Raw genomic sequence first — 14,277 nt, forward strand, 5'->3', positions numbered from 1 at the left:
TATGAAGCTTTTAGTATCCTTGCAATGTATCAAGCACCACTAATTAAGAATCTATTAAATTTCAACAACCAATGTGGCAACAAACCTTTGACATAACCAATTAGGCAAAGATCAATTTTACAAACTCTGGTTTGAAGAGCACAAACAGAAATATCGGCTTTTAGGAACCACATCACATTTTTTTTCCCCAAAACTTTATTTATAGAACATTCAAATGCATTGTTTTCAAAAGGGGGTTGAAATGCCAATAAAGTCGGAACACAAATTACAGCTCCTTTTAATTGCTACCACCATTTCAATACAAATTACACTAAAGTCTGGTTTCAGGGTGTGTTAAAAACTCTTGACATTACAAAACCCAGCATTGCAATAGTAACAGAATGCTTTTCCAAGCTGTCTAAAAATCCGATGTAAAGAATCTAAAATTTGAGTTAATATGCATTATTAGTTTATCCAGTAAAATTATTGATAATAGATTTCTGAATCTGTGTACTATTCCCAAAGTAAAGCGTTGAAAAACAGCTTTTGGCATCCCTTTACAAAGAAGGTTAGAAGAAGAAAAAATCTAGTACGTACACTATAGTACAATCACCATACAGTAAAAAACAAGACTGAGCTTATAAAATGTCTTCCTAGTCTATAAAAGTACCAAATGGACTACAAAATTAAGCATTAAGTCAAGTTCTTGTTGGGCTACATGCAGCCATTACAACATACGGCTATAACACTTTGCTTCTTATCACAGCACAAATGATCTGAACAACATAAACAGTTCCTAAAGAATGTATCCGAAGCCCAATTTTAAGGTTTCACTTCCTGTGTATGAATCCTTTCTAGCATCTGACGCAACTTGTACTTTGAAGTACACATAAAGTGCTAAAAGTGCAAAGAACGGAACTTTTCTTTCCATCTACCCCAGGGGCTGCTTTGTATATAATATGATAGCTCCTTACCTAAAGAAAACCCAAACACTTCTACATGCTGGGGGTTCGGCTTCCTGTGTTGGATTGCCTGTACAGGTAATTTCAAAAAAGTATTTCTGACAATGTTAATGCCTCCTAGGAAGTCATCTGTGCTGATGTAGATACCCATGTATTCCAACCAATCACAACAAGAAGCCATGTCAAATGTGGCAGCCTCTACCATTAAGTAACAAGTCTTTACAGCATCTACATCATGTACTGTATGAACTAATCCCTGTATGGTAGCTAGAAGTGATGTGTTCATGAGAGCACATCAGAAGCATTTGCAGAAGCATTTGAATCCACCCACCTTTTAAAAAAACCCAAACAAAACCAAAGCCTGCCTATAATACACTTTTGCCCTAAGGGAAAAATGATTCCTACTTTAGCTAGATCATATGAATGGATTCGTGGAATGAAGGATACTTTCAATTATGACAAGTATGGTTTGTGTTTACTGTGGCAACTTTTACAGTGGAACAACAAGGAACCAGAATGCACTCATTCAGTTCTTCAAGCAATATCCATTTTACAGCAGCTAAGAGACAAATCAAGTTGGAGCACAAAAGAACATAGGCTCTGTGCTGCTAAGGCTGAATTATGAATTGATGACATTTTAAAACAATCTAGAATGCAGGGGACAATGAAACCACTTCTTCAAGTTATATTCATTTGCACTTAGGCACACTAGGATTTGACAGTGTCAAGCTTCCTTGGAGACCATTTTTTCTGACAATACAAAATGTAACATTTTATTCCTCCCTTGTTTAGAATGGCCTCCTGTGACATGCATCATAGTAATTGGTGCTATTAAAAGGTGAGAACATGTCTTGTTTAACAAAACGAACAAACTTCTCTAAGGGGCACATCAGTTTGGTGTAATGTTTGTTATAATCCCGGCAGAATGAAGTCTGGAATGTGACATCAACACCGTTATAAAGGATGCGGATAAAATGTTCTTTATGTTTCTTTCCATCTTTCCACAGCTCAAAGACTAGTCTAGCTGCAAATCTTGGGAACCTGGCCTCAGTGATGCCTAAGGCACTCAGAACAGGGGACAAGGTGACATCATGAGCCGAATAAAGGACAAATAGTTCTTCTCTCTTGCCTTCTGCAATGCGCTGCATACGACTGGCTGTCTGGTTAAGGAGAGGATGAGTGGCCAGTAGCGCATACAAGTAGTAATATTTCTTCTCCTGCCTCTCTTTTTCATCTTCAAGTTGATGTGTCTTGATTGTTTTAAAGTGCTCAAGGTTAATGCAGCCATTCTTGGTACATGGGAAGCTGACATTATGGCAAAAATGACACAGCATAGAATCTACAGGGTTAGAAGCCCTTAACTGCCTTGTGGGTATGCCGACAATCTTTGCCATATCTGCATACGTTTTCTCCAAGTCTATGTTTTTCACCCGTAGGCTGTACTGACGCCGTTGTTCCTCCTCTAGGTAATGGTTTCTTATCGGACAATCACAGCTTCCAGAACAAAAAATTGTGCTCCACTGGTGCCTAAAGTTAATCTTCTTCCAATCAAATTCCGGCAAGAAGGAATATAGTAGCGCCAGCCCACTCTGTAGGGTTCGACTCTTTCCAGTTGTCTCCAAATACAAATGTTTACTTGTCCAGTCACTTGGTATCAAGTTATGCTTCTTTATATAAATATTCCGAAGTAGTTGTCCATTTCGCAAGTGCTGTACAATACCTTCAAAAAAGAAAAAGAAGGTAAGCATTCTTCTACGAAATAATTTGAGAGTGATCTTGGGAAGACTGTACAGTGGTACCTCGAGCTACAAATGCCTCAGGTTACAAACGCTTCAGGTTACAAACTCCGCTAACCTGGAAGAATTACCTAGAGTTGAGAACTTTGCCCCAGGATGAGAATGGAAATCGTGTGCCGGCGGCGCAGCAGCAGCAAGAGGCTCCATTAGTGAAAGCACGCCTCTAGTTAAGAACAGTTTCAGGTTAAGAACGGACCTCCGGAATGAATTAAGTTCATAACTAGAGGTACCACTGTACTGTTAGATAAATTGTGTTGTATCCAGCGATTGCCCGGGTATAAGGCATGCAACCTACCTTTTTCTTTCTCTCCTTCCCCTCTGAAGCACCCAGTCAAAAATCCTCTCAAGAGGGTCAAAGGTTGACCCTTTTGGGAGCTGTGTCACATGGGCTGTGATGCAAGGGGGAAATCGTCTGAAATGGAGCAGAACGATCTTGCTTCAGTGGCAGCTACCATGGCACAAAATCTCTCTGTCCAATTTCAGGAGAATCTTCCCTTCCATGTGACATAGCTCCAAACGTTCACCAAACTCTGGCCGACCCCCCACCCCCAAGAAGGTTTTGGGGGTACATGTGGCTGCACAGGAAGGAGTATAAAAATACTGAGTGCCTGAGCTGCCTTCTGCTCATGCAGCCATTCATGCAATCCATGTGAAAGGGTAATGGGTGGGGTGGGCAGATCATACTAAGAATATAAAAACATATTAATTTTTCAAAAATGGTAGTTGCACAAGTCTTAAATGGTTGTACAGGCAAGAAGGAAAGATGAGAATTTTCTCAAACAACCCATAAACAATTGGGATATTGCTATTACAACCATGGTATCCTTTAGAACAGGCATCCCCAAACTGCGGCCCTTCAGATGTTTTGGCCTACAACTCCCATGATCCCTAGCTAACAGGACCAGTGGTCGGGGAAGATGGGAATTGTAGTCCAAAACATCTGGAGGGCCGAAGTTTGGGGGTGCCTGCTTTAGAAAGTACCAGCAACGTGCCCCGGAAAAATCATTTTTGAATCCTTAACAAGCGCCTAGGAAGTTCCAATTAAGAACCAAAGAACCTCTTGACATGCTGGTTTCTTTTGGACATGGAAATAAAACAGCTGTAGAAAATCACCTGTCTGTGTAAGCTCTCCCATTTCACACAGTGAATGGCTAGGGTAACGAGGCATGCTGCTCAGAGTGCCATCCATTTGGGTCTCTGATCCTTTAGACATATGGCTAATAAAAGCTTCAAGCTGAGGATGGGAAGGTTTCCTAAAGGAGAAAAACCAAACAAAAACTCTTAAACGCATGAAGAAAAGCGGTAAAGATTAAAGTGCTCTAATTATGTCACGTCACACCATTTCATTATGAAGGCATACCTACTGCTGAGGGGGACAGGGACAACAAAACTCTGCTCTTAAAAGAAAAGCAATATGCAGCCATGCAGATGCCTGGAAAAAACCCAGCATGTGATGGGAGGAAGAGGGAGGAAACGCGACAGCTAAAAATACACAAGAAAACCTCCAAAGAAGTTGTGCTGCTGTAACCCAGGATGCACTGTTTCAGAGCTACTATTTTGCTGTCAGGACAATGTTCGCTTTCTATATGATCTCCGTGAAATGACCTACTATCCTCATAAAAGAGAAAAACATCATATCGGGTGTGTGGAGTGGTAGGCAATGGATGGTTTCTGGGGATTTATTTTGTTAAAAGAGAGGTGGGAAATTACTGTGATGAACACGTCTGTACAGTACATGGTTTCATCCCATGAAAATGTCAAATAAGAAATAAGCAGAAAAAGTCTAGCTTGGAACAAGAAGAACAGGAGATCCATGCTTCCTCTAAATCACTATTAATATTGCTGTATGCAAGTTAGGCTGCATTTTCACCTTCTTATATCGTATTATTATTTATTTCGTTACAAATCACTTCTCATGAGCCACCCCAAAACGATATACAAAATAATAAAACCAAAAGCAAATATAAGCAGTTACATATCTGAATACAGTTAAAGCAACTGCATATATAAAAACTACAAGAACATTAAAAAAACAATTACATATATACAATTTAAAACAGCAGCAGCACATACATAAAATCAATTCAAATACAATACAGGTACCCACAGGCTATTTGATGCTGTAAAGTCCTTTTCAAAGAGTATTATATTTTACATGGTGCTTTGTGTCTCTAGATAGATAAAAATAATAATATTCATAAATCTGGATGTATTTAAATCTAGTTAAATTCAATTCAATTTCCAAATATCAGTACATGCCTATTTAAAAACCTAGCACAGGAAATCAATTTAAAGAAACCAGCTACCAGAAATCTACCAAAAAAAAAAAAAGAATGAAACACAGCTGGGTGCTTCTTTTCATTTTCACTTCAAACAGCTGCCCACTAAACTGTAAACTACATTTTAATCCAGGAGTGACATGGTAATAGTGTGCTTTTGCACAAACCAGAGGACAGCAACTCAGTGGTGTGAAAATTAGACCAAAGCTATCAAGCAGTTTTCATTAACAGATCTGCTCTTATATGCTTCTTTCCCATCACTGACAGACAGGTTTGCTTTTACCACTGCACAGTCTAGACACCTTGATTAATATCATAAATGCACGTGGCATTTTGCAAAACTGAAAGAGCCAGCTACCCCTTGCTAAAAAGATCCCATGAAACCACAGTGCAAATCAGTTGTTTTTACTCTTTAACTGCTTCTTTCAAAAGTATTTTTCTCCCTTCTTTTTCTGAAGGAACTACTAAGCCTTCACAACTTTCCAAACCACCATAGGAATCTCTTGCGTCCAGACAACTCTGAAGAGCTCTTAAATTATGCAGCGGGGAGTTAAGTGTGGTCGTATGGCCAAACCATCTATTGGCATTTACTTTCTTGGTCAAAGCCATGTTGCCTCTCCTGCTGCTCATTCCCAGCACGAAACCTTTTCTTAGAGGAGGATACCAATTATAGAAAGAGTCAAGCTGAGAGATGTACAGTTTCTTGAACCCAAAATGAAATAATCTCCCCTATAGTTCAGACATACCTTTCATCAGTCTTTCCTACTAATAATTTTTGGAATTACAATAGTGACCTATTACTTTTGGTTAATGTCCTAATGTAAGACGATACAATACAAAGTTCCTGAAGCTCAATACATTGCACTGTCTACAAAGATTTTACTCCATTCACTGTATTGACATTTGCGCTATTGTAGGTTTCTTTTTTTAAAAAAAGTCTTGATTAGTTTTATAAAAAAAACTTTATCGTATTTTAATATAAAATGTGAGTTTTTATGTGTGCACTAGGCAATACAGGTGGGGTTTTTAAAAAAAGAAAAAAAGAATGTTAACATAAGTTGCATTCTGTGTCTGAAGAAGTGCAAAAAAAAGAAACTGGACAATTAAATGGCAACTCATTGCTACATTATACCAGACTTTTAAAACTAACTTAAACCACAAGGGGGTGCCATACTATCACTTCAATATAAGCACATTGTATGACGCCTTTCCCTAGTGAAAAGTACAGAATATACAAATGAGAAAACTTCTAAATATGGTTGGATTTGTAGATATAATACTGTTTTAGGAAGGGAAAAGTGAAATAGAAGACCTTGAGACCTTTTGTGCCTGAGAACCAATGTGACATGGGCAAATTCTACAAAGAGTTCACTCCCAGCCTTCATATGCAGCCATATCAATACCTATTTGGTATACCAGAAGTCTGAATGTGCATTTACAATGGAAAATTATGCATGCTTACTTGGAAATAAGTACCACCATGTTAAATGGAACTTAATTCCCAAATGGACGTGCATAGAATTGCAATGTTGGGGGACTTACAGACAGCTTCATCATCACAGTTCAATCAACAAAAAGGTGGGTATAGCCTCTATTTTTGTACAGCAGCAATATAGCTTTGTTTTGACTGAGCTAATGATTTAATAATGTAGTAACTGTCAAGAAACACATGTGATGACACACACAAAGAAAACTAAGTATACCTGCAGATGTTCCCCAGAATCACTTCAGCTATTGTGTTGGAAAGAAGATAGGGATTGCGTAAAATGAAGGGTGTTTTCTACATGTGCCCACAACTGACAAATGCATATATAGTAATGAATAACCTAATTCTGTCAGGCTTCTTGCTAACTAACCGCAAAACAAACATATTTACCAACAGAAGTTCTGTAACAATCAACCAGGTCCCAGCTACAAGGGAAACGCTATGGTGCAGTCTTAATGAAATGGTTCAAAAACTCCAACCAAAGCTAGTGAAAACAAGGTGTTTTCCATGTGTTTCCATGTGTTTTCTCTGTCCTAATTGTCTCTCCATCAAACTAAGAGGCAGAAGATTAAGGAAAATCAATGCATAATTGAATCATACGCTAAGCAAGGTAAACTAATTTATTACTTAGAAACAGCCTCTATAACAATAATATTTCCATAACTAACCAGTATTCTTACTTGCATGATAACCACTTCCCTCTCCATGGTTTCCAGACAAATGTGACATACTGTAACATATTTCACCATATACTGATCGCCACTGCATAATAGTTGCACACCCCTTTTTTAGACCCCGAAATTGGTCCCAGAGCATTGCCTGCATAATAGTTGCAGTGGTAATTCTGAGACGAGTTGGGGGTCCACACGGGGGGGGGGGCTTCTGGTGACTAGGGCCAGAGTTCGGGCCCTCATTGGTTTAGCCCCAAGTGGAAGTAGCTGTAGGCAAGGCAAGGTGAAACTAAGCCCCGGCTGCTGCTATCGCTGCCGCCACCTTGGGTCGTGCAGAGGCAGGAGGCAAGGCGGCAGCTTGGCAGTGGTGCTGTTGACTCTCGCCACATGCTCCAGCCTCAAGGTGAGACGAAGTCAGACCCAGGTGGCTGCCGCTGCCGCTCACCTTAAATTCCCTTGGGGACACCCCAGCCAACCCAGAAAGGGAAGCAGCGGGCAAGCGACCACCTCCACCACCCGTCCACTATGCCTTCCTCCACCTCTGTCCCATCATTCACCACATAATGGTCGCACATACAACCTATTTGGAAAGGGAAATTCAGCACCAAAAAATGTGACCATTATGCAGTGAAATACAGTAGATGTTTGTTTGTGAAGTTAAAAAGAACCCCACAAATATATGAAGGTTTTCTAGAGTTAGTACAAACACAAGTTTACCTAGGGCCTGACCTGTCCGTTCAGAAGAATAAACAAAACCATCTGGAGAATAAACCAAGAATAAGGTTAATATTTCAACTGGGTAGTTACATCTATATGTCATTTCATAGATTTCTTTGAACACGTGTAGAAAAATAGCAGGCAGATATTGTGTGAAGGCTTTCAACTGGACAAAATATCATCCATTATGATGAATAGGGAATGTATTTTTGAGCATGAGACTTGTAGTTTGATGCATTTTCCTTTTACCATTAGTCACCTTGAGCGATAGTCCGTCGGAAAGGCGGAATGTAAACATCCTTAATAAATAATAATAATAAACAGTGCTGCCAGTGAATTGAAGGAAGAACTAACACTTCATCCATCAATAATATTAGAATATAGGCATCAACTGACTTAAGTCACTTTGGTTTCTCACGCTTTAGAAAAATCTTTGCCTTTCAGTTTCCATTTTATCTTTCATTTTAAATGAGAATAATAATCCTAGGCATGATGTGATGTGATTGTTTGGACTCCACAGTACTTTCCTTTGTTTCAAAAAAAAAATCCCCTGGATTGTAGAGACACTCTAATATTACTCGCAAACATTTACAAGGAGGGAGAAAAACAAGTTACTGTTGATGATTCATTCCCCATGTTTGCATTCATGGGATTGTTGTCTATCACATGATGGTGTATGTTTTCATTCCACAGAGTGGGAAGTTACGAAGACATGATGTTTGTGTTACTGTGTTTCCTGAAGTGGGACTATCGTCCTTTGTTCTCTCTCTTTGCTGTCTGATGCTAGAGGGGGGGAGCCATGTTGCAGTGCTCTCTGTGTGTTTATATGTAAATAAATGTAGATTAGCCAAATGCTGTGCTACTGAGTTCTGTTAGGCAATTGCGCAAACTCTGCAGATCCCTAATGTGCTGGTGTCAGTTAGCATCAGTCGCTGTGATGTTTGGGCTGGAGGAAGCTTGTGAAGCTCCTGAACGATCTACCAGGAGGGAGAGTACATGCCACCCGGGCATGTGTCTCTACCAGGGTCCTACTCGAGAGTAGGACATCATGACAGTTATATCTCTTCTAGGAGAAAAGTGTCAAATGCCAGAGATATGGGAAATAAGAATATAGCACATGGTTAATAGTGTTTGAATGAATGACAATAGTATTCAAGCTAACGCGAGGCTATGAAAGCAGAATCAAGGCTGCAATTTTGAATGGAGAAGTAATTTTGAACAGTGGTGATGCTGTCCTGAAATTTTCAACTTTGTGGACATTCACTAGATGTCCACAAGCTCTGGTGTTATGAGGAAGAAGCAATTTTATGCAACTCCACATGCAATTTTATGCAACTCTATCATGTCTCCATTTACCCCTTTTCTCTAAATTTGAAAGCCCCAAAAGTGTAGCCTTTCCTCACAGGGGGAGTTGCTTCATCCTCTTGATCATTTTGGATGCCCTTTTCTAAACCTTTCTAGCTCTACAATATCTTTTTTGAGGTGAGGCAACCAAAACTGCACACAGTATTCCAATTGTGGTTACAATGAAGATTTGTATAATGGCATTATGATATTGATGGGTTTATTTTCAATTCCTTTGTGAATTACCTCTAACCAGGATGATAATTTTATTACTTATGCCCCGCCCATCTGGCCGGGCCTGCCCTGCCACTCTGGGCAGCTTCCAACAGAATATTAAAAACACAAGAAAACATAAAACATTAAAAACTTCCCTAAAAGGATTGACCTTTTTCACAGCTGCCGCTGCTGGGTGGACATAATTATGAAGCTACGGTATGCACAACAATCCCATGGTCTCATTCCTGATCAGTCAACGGCCGTTCAGACTCCATGTGCATATATATGAAATTAAGACTTGTTTGCCCTAATGTGCATCAATTTACACTTTAGTGCAAGTTGCATTTGCTAATTTACTGCCCATTCACTCAGTCTGTAGAGATCCTTCTGAAGCTCTTCACGATCTCTTTTCATTTTGAGCACCTCACTGGTCACCCCAACACTAAATTGATTACGAACAACTTAAAAAGTACAGACCCCTTCACAGACTTCATTTTTTACATCCTTCCACTGTAAGAACTGCCCATTTCCCCCTGCTCTCTGCTTCTTAACCAATTACTGATCCACAAGAGGACTTCTCATTTTACTCCATTACTGCTAAGTTTACTCAGGAGTCTTGGCACACAATAGTTGTGCATGTAGTCACTTCACAACTTGTCTCAAATTGGGCTTCTGTATCTATATTTGTAAGCCATGCCACAAATTAATGTAGCAGATACTCTGCAGATGGTGGCATTTACGAGAAACTGTGGGAATGTGTATTTTGAAATCTCAACGTTTTTAGCAATAGAAAACTTCCTCGTCACATGCCAGTCTAATAGTGCACCATCAAACACTGCAAGCTAGCCTCTAGGAGCCATAGAGGAAGGATCCTACATACAAGTCTCCCACTGTGATAATTCGCAAGAGAAGGGAGGGAAGGAAGAGGTGGCAAAGAGATTTTGAAAAAGTATTTCAGATGCTGCTAGGCCAATTACCCTTCCCTATGCTTAAAAAAAAAATCAGATTAGCAATCTTGCTGTTGAATTGGCCAATTTACAGATAATACAGGAGAGGGAGTATCCAGGCAACAATGTGAAGGTTGCTGGGGCTGAGCAGAACAGAAAGAAATTAGTCTGTGTAGTCTGAAAGCTTAAGCCTCCAGAGAGATTCTTAAAAATTAATTTCCATAAAAACATGGAAATAATAAAAATGCAGGAGATTAATTACACAACTTGGCCCTTTGGGATGTAACAATGTTTAACTTGATGCTTTCATATGTCCAAAAATAAAATTTAAAAATTTTATCAACAAATTCCTAGCATGTTGAAGTGAATTATTGAAAAGCCTGTAACTCTAGATTGGCTAGAATCGAATTTATGCCTTTGTACACACAGAATAGATTTGATACAGCACAAATGCCATAAAAATGCTGTAAGAGGAAGGGAGGCAATGTTTGCTGATTCCCCTTCCGCTGACACCTTACAACCTGCTCTGAGGATATCCTAAGTCTCTGGGACTAATTTATCAGGGCTGATGGGGCTACAGGGGGAAGACAGCTGGCAAAAATAGCACCTGCTCCCCTTTTGTTTGCAGACCCCACCCATAGCTCAAAGGTTATTCAATGAGTGCAAAGGTACGAACTGAAATCCATCCCATATTTTTACTACCGGTAGTTGAACTAATTTTCTTTTTTCGTTTAGAGCACTTCCAATGTATTGAAGAAAACCCTCCAACAGAATGTTCTGCCAATCAGAGGATATTCTGAAATGCATATTCAGTACAAAACTTAGACATCGACAAGCAGACCTCCCTTTTTAACCTCCCTTGACACAACAGCTGCCGATCAAGAGATTAAAGGGGGAAGAAACACATGGCATTAGCTTTTGCCGATCTCTAACGGCTCAAGAACTTTGCTTACAGGAGTTGCTGGGAGGACATCAAACAAAAAAGATCCTGCTGGAATAATATGTACACTATATACATGAGCACCTCTGAATGACATCCACAGAATGAAAACTTACCTGACTAGGTTTCAAAAAAATAATGTTAGTTTTGCCATTGTTGTTGTTATAGCCACTGAAGTATCAGATAACAGAGCTTGTATTTGCCTCTTTTAACTGGTATATACATTTCTTTTCTTTTTGCCATTTCATTACTATCGACTATAAAACTAGACAGGGATGTGGGTGGCGCTGTGGTCTAAACCACTGAGCCTCTTCGGCTTGCCGATCGAAAGCTCAGTGGTTCAAATCCCTGTGACGGGGTGAGCGCCCATTGCTCAGTCCCAACTCCTGCCAGTCTAGCAGTTCGAAAGCACGTCAAAGTGCAAGTAGATAAATAGGTACCGCTCTGGCAGGAAGGTAGACGGCGTTCTGTGGCTGCTCTGTTTTCGCAAGAAGCGGCTTAGTCATGCTGGCCACCTGACCTGGAAAAACTGTCTGCGGACAAACGCCGGCTCCCTTGGTGCCGCAACCCCAGAGTCATATGTGACTGGACTTAACTGTCAGGGGTCCTTTACCTTTACCTTTTTTTATAAAACTAGATGGTGGCATTCTGAACAGATTTTAATAAAGCAGCATATCTTTCACATCTGAAATTAATACAAAGCCAAAGTGTGATATATCTAAATCCTCTCTCTCTCTCTCTCTCTCTCTCTCTCTCTCACACACACACACACACACACACAAATAGAAAGTTAATTATTCTGGTGAACAGCTACAAAAACAAGTTTTCTCTGTGGAAATCTACCTTGATTTGAAAATGTTAATTGAAATTTGACAGGAAAAATCCCCAGGGACTTGGTCTATTTTCTTACATTCATTCTTCACTGTTTATATGCCACACTTCTTAATTCACAAAGCCCAAGCAGGACCCCTTAAGCTATCCTGCATATCCATTAGAAGTCCATAGGGCTGCAGCATAATCTGCGTAATTAATGAACTCCATCTGTGGAATACTAAATGAAATGGAGAATGGGGCGGAATACAAATGGGATACTTAACGCAAGACAAAGTCCAAAGAGCTTAAACAAATACAAATTCTAATGAAAAAATAACTGATCTTACACAGCTGTCAGTATCAATGTATGTGTGGCAGTTCTACCATGCTTTAATTCTCACTACAAACAACTGTACTTTCACAAAAGCCACTATGCCATTATTAAGAACTTTCTTTGCTACACTACAAGCCTAACTAGAAAGTTCCTAAAATAGTCCTGCAATTATTTAGGGATAGCTCTTGCTCAATTTGCCTCTACAGCTGCTGATCCCTTCATCTCCTCTCCACGCACAATGAAGTTCATCTCCCTCTCTTCTAGCTTTAGATAAGCCCTTTAACAGGGCTCTTTTTAGCCGTAACTCACCAGAACTGAGTTCCGCCACCTCTTTGGTGCGTTTTGGCAGCCTTTTGTAGCATACCAGCAGCTGTATGCATGTGTCGGAGGTTGTGGGGCAGCACATTTCTCCCCACCCTAAAAAAAGCTTTTGCTCCCCCTAAAAAAAGCTCCTCCACTTAGGGTTCTGGGTCAAAATGGAAGTTCCTGTACCTCTTTTTCTAGAAAAAAGCAAGAGAACCATGTGTGCAGCCAGCATATTGCAGAAATATGGAGCTAATATGAATGGCTCTCCAAAAAGCATGTTCTGTTCACGGCAGGTACAATCTGCAACCTGAATGCTTGCCCAGTAACAACTTCCAGAGAAATAGTTGTGTTAAGACTGTTGCAGCAAAAAACAATAAAAACATTTGGTGCATCTTAAAGACTAACCAATTATTATTGGTTTGATGAACCAGAGTCCAATTCATCTGATGCATGTTATCCTAAGGTTGCAAGGTATATCACTGTTTTACGCATTTATAGAAAATAAAAAGACTATGCCTCAGTGGAAAGACAATTCAAAAGAACCTTACTTCAGCGAGGGGGCAGGCATAGAGGGCCTCTATGGGGGTTCTATCCAATCATGTTTCAGAAGCCACATTAAACAATTATAACAATTCCATATGGATGAGCATTTGAGAGTCCACCAAGTTTCTCTGCTCAGTGGAAAGAGGTCAACACAGTGCTTTGCATCCATGTTCAAGGAATGCCAGGAATGAATTAGTTTAACATACCAAAAGTCACAGGACACGGGAGGCGCTGTGGTCTAAACCACTGAGCCTCTTGGGCTTGCCGATCAAAAGGTTGGCGGTTCGAATCCCCGCGATGGGGTGAGCTGCCGTTGTTCAGTTCCAGCTCCTGCCAACCTAGCAGTTCGAAAGCACGTCAAGGTGCAAGTAGATAAATAGGTACTGCTCTGGCAGGAAGGCAAACGGCCTTTCTGTGTTCTGCACGGAAGCGGCTTAGTCATGCTGGCCACATGACCTGGGAAAACGGCTCCCTCGGCCAGTAAAGCGAGATGAGTGCCGCAACCCCAGAGTCGTTCGTGACTTTAACTGTCAGGCTTCCTTCACCTTTACCTTACCAAAAGTCACACATATCATACTATTCTCTTCTCAGAAAATGTTATGGTTTGTTCTCAATTGATTGAGGAGAACAACTACCCATAAATCAGGAGATCTGAATAAATTTTGATGAAGTAACTCACTGGATATAATAAAAAAAACCTGACCTTCCAAATTCAATGTATGGTGGGCCTCTCTACAGTGTAATCTGCTTATTTTAATTACAACAAAGTTTTATACAGTTTCTAATGTTTTTTTTTTTAAAAAAAAAGGTTTCTACCCCTGTCACATGCACTTGACAACTCTGCAAAATATTTTCTTTAATGCTATACAGCAAGACATTTTGGAGCCGAGACTGGTAAACCCTGTAGGCTTTCCAAATGGCTTTGAATTATCTCTCTTCAATTA

At 40.0% G+C, this 14,277-nt stretch overlaps 1 protein-coding gene across 2 annotated transcripts in view; it reads right to left on the reverse strand.

The window, feature by feature from the left end:
• Positions 1 to 248: 248 nt before the first annotated feature.
• The window catches only part of PXYLP1 (2-phosphoxylose phosphatase 1), a 63,405-nt gene continuing 49,376 nt past the window's right edge, over positions 249 to 14,277 (reverse strand). For both annotated transcript variants that reach the window (XM_035133174.2, XM_060274560.1), the window contains exons 5-6: positions 3,851 to 3,990; positions 249 to 2,661 (exon numbers count right to left, since the gene is read on the reverse strand). In XM_035133174.2, coding sequence (XP_034989065.2) covers positions 1,730 to 2,661; positions 3,851 to 3,990 — 1,072 coding nt within the window. In that variant the 3' untranslated portion in view covers positions 249 to 1,729. The remainder of the gene's footprint in view (positions 2,662 to 3,850; positions 3,991 to 14,277) is intronic.

Source organism: Zootoca vivipara, chromosome 5 (assembly GCF_963506605.1).
Source record: "Zootoca vivipara chromosome 5, rZooViv1.1, whole genome shotgun sequence".
Taxonomy (NCBI): domain Eukaryota; kingdom Metazoa; phylum Chordata; class Lepidosauria; order Squamata; family Lacertidae; genus Zootoca; species Zootoca vivipara.